Here is a 13,125-nt window from a genome sequence, read left to right as displayed (position 1 = left end):
TTGTATCAGGACTCCCCTCCACCATTGACCCCAACAGCACCAGCAGGCAAGGCTGAGGAGAATGCTCCCGCACCAGTGCAGGAGACTCCCCATTAGGCTGGAGTCCTTAAGGCTCCAACCCTCCAAAGCATTCCTGCCCCGGACATCTAAGGCAATGGGGCAGGACGCTGAGCAGACTGCCTCCACCTCAGCTGCTGATGATAGGGTTGCAATTAGACTAAGTGGAAGAAGTTTTGGTCTCCTTATCTGAGGAAAGATGTGCTTGCTATAGAGGGAGTGCAGCGAAGGTTTACCCGACTGATTCCTGGGATGGCGGGACTGACATATGAGGAAAGATTGAGTTGATTAGGATTATATTCGCTGGAGTTCAGAAGAATAAAGTGAGATCTCATAGAAAACTATAAAATTCAAACAGGGCTAGGTAGGGTAAATGCAGGAAGGATGTTCCCGATAGTGGGGGAGTCCAGACCCAGGGGTCACAGTCTGAGGATATGGGGTAGACCACTTAGGACTGAGATGAGGAGAAATTTCTTCACCCAGAGAGCGGTGAGCCTGTGGAATTCGTTACCACAGAAAGTAGTTGAGACCAAAACATTGTATATTTTCAAGAAGGTGTTAGATATAGGTCTTGGGGTGAAAGGGACCAAAGGGTATGGGGAGAAAGCGAGAGCAGGCTATTAAGTTGGATGATCAGCCATGATCATAATGAATGGCAGAGCAGGCTCGAAGGGTTGAATGGCCTACTCCTGCTCCTAGTTTCTATGTTTTTAAATTGAAAATTATATGAACACTAAGGTGACACTGGTGATTTTTGCATTTCATTTGGAATTGATAAAAAATTTCACATTATAATGTTTTCCCTGTAATTGGTTATATTTATTGAGAATTGTTAGGGCCTCTCATTGTAAAAGATGTAACGATCTTAGCCAGCCAGATGTTTCTCATAATGTGATGACTAGAGAGATAGGGACACAGACATTATTCCTGAATGAGATGTGTTACGTTTTCATGCAATCTTTATTGAATGTTCATGTAAATTGTCACTTCTGTCTGATTTAAGGAGGCCCCCAACCACTATATTTTTCTTCCGGGGAGGCAGAGGCGGAATGAAGTTAGGCCCACTGTCTCCAGAGGCAGGCCTGTGGTGGTAGCGGAGGCGGGAGGATGTTGAGGTCAACAGATTAGAAGGCCTACCCGTTCTACCGGGATGTCAGCCCAGTTCAATTCACAGTTGTTTGGCCCTCTAGCCCTTACATCTCACATCTCTTCCACCCATAAACACATCAGAAAAACACTTCAAAGAAAGATAAAGTTATTACCAGGTAATAAAACTTAATCAAACAAAGCTTGTAGCTCCCTCCAAGTTGTGCAAGCATCCCCTCCCCAGCTAAGTTCATTAGTCATTCTTAGAGCTCAGCCAAGAATACATGATGAGGCCATCTGACAAAACAGATGTCTAGCTATCTATTCAGCCTGCTGTCAACACACAGTAGCAAGAATACTGCTTGCTTTATTTGATTTACTGTTCTATTACCTTGTAATAACCTGATTTTTCTTTGAAATGGTTTTTCAATGCCTATGTGTTTACTTGATCAGGATTAAAAGATTGGCTGACAGTTTTATGAGAATGTAAGAGGTGGAAGTTTTTTCCATAAAGAATGTTGACTGCCTGATTGTTTTTTTAATATATATATATATATAATGAGAGTTTCAAAGGTTTGCAGATTTGCAATATGGCTCTATGGTTCGGTGCCTATTGGATACTGGAAGAGTGCTTCAAAGGTACAGATGTCAGGACACTAATTCAATGTTAAAATCAAGCCACATGTTTCCCTCCATACATTCATATCTGATTCTCCATAATGTAGAATGCAGAAGAGGACTTGGTCCCCTGGAGAAAGGACTGTAATGCGTCTGAATCTTTAAACAGTGCTGGTCAATTTAAGGGTCTCTTAGGTTTTAAGGGTAAAGCCCTGTGACCAATCACTGCATTGAAAACATACTTATTCACATCATTAAAAACCATTACGTTGTGACAGTTGAAGTTGGCAAGCATTTTTAAACTTAACTATCAAAAGGTTCCTGACTCCAAAGCAGGTTTCCCTCGAGGTTCACAAACTGACTTACCTGGTGTGGTTTCCACAGTTTCCAGAAACCCACCCGCCTAAATGAAAATAGCAATGACAGGAAAAATTGAATTTATGGCAGGCATTTAAATAGCAAAGCCAATGTCACTTTAAGTGATGGTCAGTTCATGACCAGCCACATTTCTCGATCTAGCAAAAATGCTGGACAGCAAGAATCATAAGGGAAATTTAAAAGTGGGGCCCTGCATGCCTCCTGTTTCATCTTCTTGACATGGATTTGCTCAGCATTGGGAGACAAAAATTCAGCCCAAAATGTTTTGTTAAGCAGTTGCTCAATCTGTATTTGTTAAAGAAGAAGAGCAGCAAATATAGTATACTAAATTGGGAGAAGTGAATGCAAATTTCTGAACCAAAAGGAAGGATCCTTTGGCCATGATTTGTTCAGAGGAAAACTAACAGGTATTGTATTTTCTGCAGATGTACAGGAAGATGCCTGGGGAAAGCTAACTGCAAACAGGGGTCATGGAAAAGTGAACAAGAGGTTAGAAGAACAAGTCCCTTCAGAAAGCAGAGATAAGGAAAGGGAAGAAATGCTTATTGGTGGGATGACAGTGTAGATGGTTGAAATAATAAAGGATGACCTGGCAGACATAAATGGGTGAACGGACAGGAAGGACAGGAGGAATCCTATAATTCTCACAACATGGTGGAGAAGAAGTGAGGATTGACACTCTGGAAATTTTGTAGTGTATTCTTCTGTGGGATTGTTATAAGTTTAAACTACATACTTGTGTATGACAGAGGGCAAAAGTTTCACTCTGAAGCATTCTGAAACATTCGGAGCAGTTGCTTGTAGAACAGTTAACCTCTAGGCGTCGGGTCAGCTTTATACCAGTCTCTGTGCTGGCTACTGTCCAGCCCTGAATGAAGGTCACTGGGTCATCATCTTTTTTAAGAATTGTGCCATTTTTCAAGATAAGGTCATTTATGGGGTTTCCATCGCAGTAGCCTGCAAATGTGATACATGTACACATACAAACTCAACAAATCAATGAATTATACTTTGTGTTATCAAGCAGCAAGGCAGGGAATAGTAAAGTATATTATACCCAGGGTACATTGGGATATTTATTCCTTATACATAAAGAAATATATTGACATTGAATTGTATTTAAATTTAATAAATCTGCCGAGATTTCAAATATCACCAAAACAGATACAAACTATTTCTGTTTTAAGATATCACTATCTAGTTTAATGTCTAGTATCTAAATACTATATAATTTCAATGGCTACATTTAGAGCACTGTTGCATGATGACTCATAGATAAGTTACATTTCAGGAATACACATATATAGGCAAAAATTGTACCTAGCTGAAATTAGAACTTAACTTATAAAATCACCAAATATTTGATTAACTAAACACAAACACATCAAAAAGGTATTCAGTTCAGTACGTACCATGTTTGAATGAATAAGCAAAATAAAACCGAACAACCTAATTACTCATTTTTAATTTAGAATCTACCCATTCTGAATTGGCAAAAAGCAGCAAATTCCAATCTCAACATTTGTGATGTCCATTTGAGTTGTCAACTTGAATTTTCCCCAGTTGATCATTTAGTGCCAAAAGTTACATTTATCACATAAGACCCCAAAATAAAAAATGAACACACAAAAGCATACTATCCAATAACCATTGAAGTACAAATTCCACACACGCCTTACTATGGTATAACAATGTTGCAGGTATGCATACTCCTCTACTCATGTACCCTTAAATAAGAATGCCAATACATTTCTTTTAAACAAGTTTATTTCTGAGTAGTGCTTAATTCAATACCAACCTTTTAAAATGAGAAACCACAGTGGGCAAAATTTAATACCCCTCAGGAGCATAATGAATGTCAGGGAGCCGTTTAATAGATAAGAAGGTGTGGGTGGATTGCCCATCACCTTCCTGACTCCCCTAATTAAGTCCAGGATGGGGAAGGTCGAGGTTGGCTTTCCTGCCCCTATATCAATTGAGGCCCTTAAGTGACCAATAAAGTGGGTGTTATTCTACCAGTGGCAGGTGGGTAACACGCCATGTGGCAAGCCACCAGATATATACCCTGACAAACTGCCTGCAGCCTGAGGAGGAAGCCTCTTCTGCTTGGGCACCCTGTGCTGTGCCCAACATATGTTGCGTCAGCAGCAAAGGCTGCCCCCACTGGAAGAAACTCCCACCCCCACTCTTTAAGCTGACCCTCATCTCCTCCCCTCACTGGTGCCTACCTGACTGACTCTGGCGATGATGCACACTTACCTGGGTTCCAGAGCTACCAGCAATGTTCCTCCTCCTGGGCTTCCTGCAGCATCCACAGTGGCCGCCACTCCTGCGGGTAAGAGCCTGATTGACTTTAAATCGCATCGGAGTTCCAGGGAATGGCCATGGTGGGGGTGCCACTGGCTCTTCAGCTGGTGGGTGGACCCACTGCTGTGGCCATTAAAGCCAGCCCATTATTCCCACAGGTTTCTGGCCACAGCCACCTGCGGCTGAATATTGCTCCTACCTGCTGGCCAGGACCTGACTGGGTTCAGCTAAGGATCCATGAGAACTCGTGCAAATAAGGGCTGACCATTAAGATCTGCTAGGTCTTAAGCTCCCAGCAACCCAGGCTTACCATCCATCTCATGGCTCACAAACACTGCACCTACCCCCTGCTTTAAAATTGGGCCCATCATATTGTTGCTTGCAACAAAATTCCTTTATTATTCTTTGCTTTTTATGTAAAACACCTATCAACCGAATTTAAACATAGTGTAAAGTAACCAGTGCTTACGTACCACACAGCCCCGTAGAAGCTAGTTTTTTATTGGGTGTGCCTGCGTCGATGACCATAACTCCTGTACTGTGAAACCACTGTATGTTTATACCAACTGGTGTCAGGATTGTGTACATGCTCCCAGTATCTATGATTTCAAAATCATATCTTCGGAATGGAGTGTAGCCAAACCTTGAATTAATGTTCAGCTAAAGCAATATAAATAGGAATATATTTTATGTATAATTCTATGACAATTAGAAATCATAATTGTGCAATTAAAAAGTTGTAATATGAAAGTTTGCTTAAAAATGTAGTTGAGTAGTTTGGAAATCATACACCTTGTATTGTGGAACTGATCTAGCAACTTTTACAAAAGGCCTCTCCTGTGGCAAGTTTGGTAGAGGGGTCATTTAATTGGGAGGAAGGGGGATGGGTTCTGAAAACCTTCCCACCTCCACCCCACTGAGGAGCCATTTTCAGAACCTGCTAGCATTTTCCCACATAAGACTGGCACCCGCTGAGTCCAGAGGTTGGCAGCGGCAGTTTAGAGGCATCTCGGTGCCTCTTCTTGTAGGCCTAATGAATGAGCCACAAGTATGAAAAGACCACATCTTTAGCCATATGCCTGTGAAGAGATTTCCACTCCACACTGATGGCTTTCTATAATTTTAAATTTTCAGCAGACTTCCAACATCACCTTCATTTTGATGTACCCTCATGCTTGCCTTTCTGCTTCAGCAGCTCCCAACTCTTTCAGTGGGGTTGCCGCTGCAGGCCTTCTTATTGTGACTCCCACCTTGGGAATCCACTCACAGCCCTTAATTGGATGGTGAACAGTAAGCCAGACAATTAAGAGCCAGCTTCACTTAAAGTTGAGCCGGCAGGCTCCTTGATGGTACAAGCATGGGCTCGGGATCCAAATATGGTCCAGATGTGGGGTTCTGGATGCTCACAGGAAAATTCAACCCATTGTTTTTCCTTTCAAACCCAAACATTCCTGGCTAAGAAAACGTGCCGCTGAGCTATATCCCTCTTGTTTTGGTGCTACGTAGGCAGCTGTTTGGAAGCGTGCATGCAGACATACGAGTTAGGAGCAATGGTAGGCCGAGGCTTTAAGGGATGCAGGAGCTTGGCATGACTTTTCCACCCACTACATGGAAAAGCACCTGCCTTCCACTCAGCACCTCATTCATGTAGAACCTACAATATTTAATATTTAAACGAGATGCAGGAACATAGAGATCTGAGGGTTTATCGCCACAAATCTTTTGAAGCTGACAGGATAATTTGCTAAAATTGCTTTTAAAAATAGCATTTGAGTTCCTTGGTATCATAAATTGAGGCATACAATACAAAAGGAAGGCAATGGTGCTAAAAGTTTATAAGATTTAGACCCTGGGGGCATCGCTGCCCATCCTTAATTGCCCTTGTTCAGAGGGCATTTAAGAGTTAAACACATTGATATGGGTCTGGAGTCATGTGTAGGCAGATCAGGTAAGGACAGCAGACATCCTTTGCCTAAAGAGTATTAGGGAATCAGATGGGTTTTTATGACAATCGGCATCAGACTTTTAATTCCAAATTTTTATTGGATTCAAATTTCACCATCTACCATGGTGGGATTCAAACCCAGGTCCCCAGAACACTACTCTAGGCCTCTGAATGACTGGTCCAGTGACAATACCACTACTCCACTACCTCCCCAAAGGTTAGACCTTAGCTAGAGTAGTCCAATTCTGGGCTTCAAACTTTAGGAATGATGTATTTGCATTGGCGAGAGTGCAGAGGAGATATTCTACAAAAATGGTATCAGATTAGGTAAACTTTGGCTATTCTCCTTAAAGCAGAGGAGGTTAAGGGGAGATTTAATGGAGTGTTCAAAATTATGAAAGGTTTTAATTGAGCAGATAGGGAGAAACTATTTCTAATGGTAAGAAAATCGGTAACCAGAGGTCACAGATTTAAGGTAATTGGCATTTGTAATTCATTTTTGATCATCTATTAAGTCAGAAAAATCTCATATTTGTACAATTAATGTTGAATTTGTCAAAACTTTTGCCCTTTAAGTTATGAATTGAGTATTACTGTATTTCAGGTCATGTATAAATTATAAATAACACCTATTGTGCTCATAGGGAAACATTTCTATAGCATCAGTTAATTTCCACCAGATTTATGTTGAATTTTTTAATAAGACATCAATAAGAACTAAGACATCTTCAGATCAGGAGATCCTGCTATACTGCACCTTTGTGATTAGGAATGGTAGTTCTTCACATGAACTGCAGCACCATGATTATTTGTATTACCTGGAAGCACTGCGCAGTAATTCTGAGAATCATTAAAAACATACAGTTAATTATAATTTAGAGAATAAACCTACCCTTCTTAACTGTCGATCAATAATGACATAGTTTGATCCATGAGTTATGTTAAGCTTTGTCAGACATAGAATGCTGGAGTTCACTTGGGGCTGGATCACTGTGGTCTGATGAGAAAGAAACATGTTGATTAAACACTCAATCTTTTATTTGAAAATGAATCTGCATAGTACATGATGCCAAACAATTTAAATAAGCATTTGATGAACACTCTCTTTACTTCATTGCCATTGGGTATGTTCACTCTGAAAAACAGGACTAAAAACTGTGGATAAAGATCAACTGCAAACCTTTAAAATAATTGTCACTGATACTTTGGTTAATTGTTTTCTAAAACCAAATTGGTACACTTTTTCCAGAGGCTTATATTGAATTTCTCCACATGATGATAACTTCTGTTTCTGCAGGATAATGTTTATGCTGGAAATTCCACTAAAATATCATTAGCAGAAAAATAAAATTAAGTCAATTTTGTCAGAATGGAGATATATCCAAGGCGCCATTTTCTCCTTTTAAATATGGTCCTGTACTAATCGTGAATAAAGCAATCTTGATTTTGATTCTTCTTCAAGATCATTATTTTTGTGCTGTATGTTTTGCATGCTTCATGCCTCATACTGACTTTACAATTTTAAAATAAGCTATAGTAATAAACTTATATACTTATCTTATTTGTAATGGTCATCATATCTTAAACCATTTTAGAAAGAAAATTTAACTTACATATAAATTCCAGAAATACACCAAAATGCTGGTTTTACTGCTGATTATGCACTACCAATAGGAAACCTATGGACCGTGAATATCAGAAAATCATAAGTGTCCCGGAATTTTTCGTCCACATATGCATAAGACTTCATAAAAATTTTCATGCTTCAAATACTAAGGGTTGGACTAAGTTCTTGATGTGAAGTAATGTACTGAAGTATCAGCTCTTGCCGTAAGCTGAAGTGCTACAGTGAGAGCTTCAAACCATGACCTACAGACTCGGAGGCAAGATTGCGACCATTAAATAGAGATGCAATCTGTCCCTGATGGCTTTCTGATAATGATAAAGTCACTGATCTTGCTCAGTAACTGAGCCTGCCCCGGAGTGCCAAAAGCATGCCAATATTGCTTCAAATAAAAAAATGAACAAGCTCTCATTAGTTCTCAGCAGACCTGAAGCAATGAGCAAATATCAGGAAACTGACAATCGAAAAGATTCAAAGTTAATACAAACCTGTTTAAAAATATTCCTTTTGGAGTAACTAACCGAGTGCCTAAAGTTTTTCAATGTTATCATGCAGATTAATATTTATTTTGCAGACCTCTGAATGTGCTACATCAGCAAGCCACTAATCGGAGCAGCACCCAGTGCTGCATTAAACAGTCATAAACTGTGCTGTAGCAGACAAGAGGAACCCAGGTGAGCTGTTTGCTCAGGAGTTTTCTCTAGTTAATTAAGCCTTCCAATGGACGAAAGCAATGAACAGACTCTAGAATCATTATTGGGAGTGTGACATAGAAGGGGCTAGTGTTGAACGATACTGAAATAAAAACCTAAAGAAATTTACTAAGATAAACCAGTAGTACTTTTAAACAAGTTGAGAACCTGCGACAATTAGATCTGTAATAAAGTCAAATCTTCTAACATTTTTATTCATAGGAAACACCAAAACGTAATTGGTTCACCAGTGCAGTAAGAGGAGGATAGACCAGTAATGTTTTTCATCTTTTTTGTCAGCTGAGCATCTGATACATACAGAAATCAATGGCTATGCTTTAAATGACTGAATCAAGCTACAAGAAATTTATATCAATAGAAGTGCAGTTTATCTGATTCAGAATTCACATTCTCTTCCCATAAGGACACTGCAGTTACCCTAGTTCAGAAAGGTCACAAGAGGCGTAACTTTCGAGCTCTAGGGCAGTGTAACTGGGGAGTACCCCAAAGATGTGCTGGGGAATCAGCCCCCAACACTAGGATATTCCTTGGTAAGGTTTGCACGGCAATTGCCCGGGGAATACAAACTTCCGATGGGTAACTGCCCTGTTCTTGGAACCACCTGAAAATACAATTTAAATCACAAACTTAGGGTGGTCCCAACTATCTTACTTCATAATTTCCCAGAAAAAGCTAGAAGAATTAAAACCACGTCTGGCTTTCGAGTAACCGTTGTATAGACCCACACCAAACCCTCGAACACCCACTGGACAGCCCCCCACCCCCATCTCCCCACCAAGGGACTCCCTCCTGGATTCCCCCCACCCTGAAACCCCAGAGGACAACCTCCATGAGACTTCCCAAAGCACCAAAACCCCTAGGGAATTACCCTAACATCCCCACCACTGACAACACCCCATTCCAGGACTCCTGCCAACCACCAACTAGCCCTCCAGGACCAAACTAATCCAATATCACCAAACCCCCTCCCCCAATCAGAAAAATGTAGAAGCGGAATGGCAATTCAACTCTGACTGCCCAGCCCTCCACCCTGATTGTCCAGATCCCTGCCCAGCCTTCCCACTGACTCTCCAAACCCCACTCCAACTGTCTGACCTGTGCCCACCTCTGACGTTCCAACCACCTCCTGACTGTCTGACCCCACCCTGACTGTCCAACACCCCCCGACTGTCTGCGCTGCCCCCACGACTGTCTGACTTCCCCCAAACTCTCCAGCCCCCCTAACTGACCGACCCTCCCTCGACTGTCCAACCCCCCCCACCAACTGTCCAATCACCGTCACCCTGACCACTCCAAATTCTAACCACTTACCTAACAAACCTACCTTCTCCCTGACTTGAAAGTGGCCGGACCTTTAAACTCACCTGATTCACAGCAGCCGGGGAATAAAAAGGGAACGTGGCTTCCTTGTGTCCGACTCTTGACAGAAGGCCCCGGGAACGCACTGCCCTGCACAGTTCTTGCCAGGCCTAAGTCGGAAGGTCAGGCGAGACAGGATTGAGAAAATTTGAAGGGAAAAATGTAGGAACGGAATGGCAATCTGACTCTGATTGCCACTCTGTGGGAGTTCAGGCCCAAACAGTTTGTCAGACACCCCAAGTGTGCACAAGGGATCAGGTGGAATTTAACTGTCTAAAAGCAGTATAGAGCTTTGGTGTGTGTCCAGCTAGGATTGCCCTGCCCATTACGGAATTAGCTTGCAGAGCTAACTAGAGCTAAGCAGGAAGAATCCCAACTCCTAGTCACAGTTCTGTTGCATAATGTATCTATATCCTCTGACTTATATAAAGGTGGAGAATTCACAGAAACTGCAGACATTGCATGCTGGTCTGTGAGAAGCTTAACCAATAAGGGGCCAGATGGATCTTGACAGGGAATTAAGCCCTAAGCTTTTGTTCAGTTGAAAAAGGTGCAATGCAAGGACATGTTCTTTCTGTTTGCAAAGGACAAGGCCTTCTTTGTGAATAGATGTAGCTTCAAACACACAGAAGTGATTTGAAGCTTTTTTTTAAACTTTAGAATGGTAAATATGTTTCCTATGGGCAGGATTGATAGTGTGCCTTACACCTGTTGTAAAAATATCTAATTTCATGATTCATGTGTTTTAGGAGTACAACTTTTAGTTTGGGGATTGAAATTTTTAAAAGGTTAGATAAATGAAAACCCCCAGTGGGAGGTTGCTAAACAGACCTAAAATGGTCGTAGTTCAAAGGCTGGCCTCTGTTTATTTAATAAGCGGTGGAAGTGGGAAAACTCTGAACAATGGGTGAGCCCTTTCTGAGTTTCTTGGTGGAGATGAGATGTCTATAGTTGGCTTCAAAAGGAGTTTAAATTATTCATATGATTTAGGACAAAGGGAATGTTTGGGAATGGGAGATAATGATCTTTAATCTCCATCGGGACATCTCACGTGTGCCATGTTGCCGTGAGGATAGGTTGCAGAGAGATTTTGTTTTTTGGCGGTGTATTATCTGTGCATTTTCTCACAGAAGCAGGCAGTTGGAGCTGGGAAGCAGCTTTGAGAAACAGAGAAAAAAATCTGCCAGGAGCTTTTGATCAGAAGCAAATGGCTTTCAGAAGCAATGGTGTTTTATAATTTTAGAGTAACTGAGCAATAGAGCAGTGAGGCCCATGCTTGAGCTGGGGTGCCACAATCATTAGGTGCTCAAGGAGAGTTGGAGAGTCACCTAGCCTGATAGTAGTGGAAGGACCCCAAGAAATTGCATACTTCGGAAAATAAGAGGAACACTGAGGAGAGTCAAAATGAATTCCTGAGAGCTATGGCACACCTTGGTTTGGTCTCAGGAGAAGTGAAGAAACCCTCAAGATGCTCAAGAGTATAGGGGAACTCTTAGGTGGAAATAAATGTAGAAGACAAAGTGTTCTGTTGAGATTCTCAAGCTTAAAGAATAAGTGTTTACAAAATGTATTAAATTAGTAGCACTTGCTTTGTTTAACTCTTGCAGAATAAAGGTTTTTTGTTTAAAATGCAAAATCTTCTGCAGCGATTCTTTCAGTTAATAACTGGGAGTTCCAATTTCTTTTTAAAAGTGAATGGTCTGCACCAAGGCCATAACACATGCTACTTATTGATGCGGGTAGCCCTTTCTTGGGTTTTCTGATCCTCAGCCAAACTTTGACCAGCATTTAGCAAATTCTGCTACAACGTTGGTTTCAGATAAAGGCTAGAAACAATGTTTTTCCAAAGTTAAAGCCTTGGAGTATGACACTCTTTTGAACTAACACCTACTGTTCCAGCAATTCTAGCTGTTTGCTGGTGACTGTGGACTAGCTGCCGGTTCAGAGCTGGACATGCAATATAGCACGGACTTGTTCTCCAACATGTGCGACAACTTCAGCCTTACAATTAGCACAAAGAAAACTGAAGTAATGTACCTGCCTGCTCCAGGAAAGTCCTATCTCAAGTCCAAGGTTTCAGTCCATGACCAGAACGTGTCAGCAGTGAACCCTCTCGGGGTGGGACACATGCAAGAATTTCCAGAGCAATGTAACCTTCAGCAGATTTTGAACTTTAGTCTGACAATGACGAGAAGCAAGTCAGCCTACCAAACTGAAAGTCTATAGAGCAGTTGTCCTGCCCACTCTGTTCTATGCATGCGAGACTTGGACTGTGTACCAGCATCATGACAAGAAGCTCAACCACTTTCACTTGAGCTGTCTTCAGAAGATTAAATGGCAGGACAAAATACCAGACACTGAGGTGCTCACCCGAGCTGGCATGCCAAACATCCACACCTTAATGAGACAGTCACAACTGAGTTGGGCTGGTCATGTAACAAGAATGCCTGATACCCTCTTACCAAAGCAAATCTTCTATGGAGAACTCGAGTCTGGGATGTGCTATCATGGTAGTCAAAGAAAGAACCACAAGGGCACTCTGAAGTCTTCACTTAGGAGTTTTGATATTGATTTTGAGTCCTGGGAGAAGCTCACCGAAGATCGCTGCACCTGACACAACCAAATAAGAAATGGTGTGGCCTCCTTCAAAAGCAAGCGCATATGAGGGGCAGAGAGAAAATACAAGGAAAGGAAAAGCTGAGCCAGAAACTTGCCCAAACCTTATTCATCTGAGCTATTCAGTTCTATTTTCAGCAGATCTTCTGGGCACAGATGAGCCTTAGCAGTCACCTACATACCCACCAGAGTCCTACCAAACACCAAGATAATCAATATACTCATCTTTGCCTTGAAGGATGAACAAGATGGCTCCAACAAACACACCTGATGTTTCCAGGGCTTTGGCATTCACAAAACCACTTCACCCAACCAGAAATTTAGCAGCATATGAAAACTAAATGGAAACTTAAACGACAATGTACTCTTGACATCCCTGCTCTGCAACTCCAGTTTCACGTGTGCATTCTACCTCCTACCCA

At 41.6% G+C, this 13,125-nt stretch overlaps 1 protein-coding gene across 1 annotated transcript in view; it reads right to left on the bottom strand.

The window, feature by feature from the left end:
• Positions 1-13,125, bottom strand: part of otog (otogelin) — a 346,092-nt gene that overhangs the window by 57,561 nt on the left and 275,406 nt on the right. The window contains exons 36-38 of the mRNA XM_041196645.1: positions 7,284-7,388; positions 4,920-5,106; positions 2,876-3,096 (exon numbers count right to left, since the gene is read on the bottom strand). Of these exons, the coding sequence (XP_041052579.1) occupies positions 2,876-3,096; positions 4,920-5,106; positions 7,284-7,388 (513 nt within the window). The remainder of the gene's footprint in view (positions 1-2,875; positions 3,097-4,919; positions 5,107-7,283; positions 7,389-13,125) is intronic.

The sequence above is a fragment of the Carcharodon carcharias genome, chromosome 10, assembly GCF_017639515.1.
Source record: "Carcharodon carcharias isolate sCarCar2 chromosome 10, sCarCar2.pri, whole genome shotgun sequence".
Taxonomy (NCBI): Eukaryota; Metazoa; Chordata; class Chondrichthyes; order Lamniformes; family Lamnidae; genus Carcharodon; species Carcharodon carcharias.
This window is presented reverse-complemented; position numbering and strand designations above follow the sequence as displayed.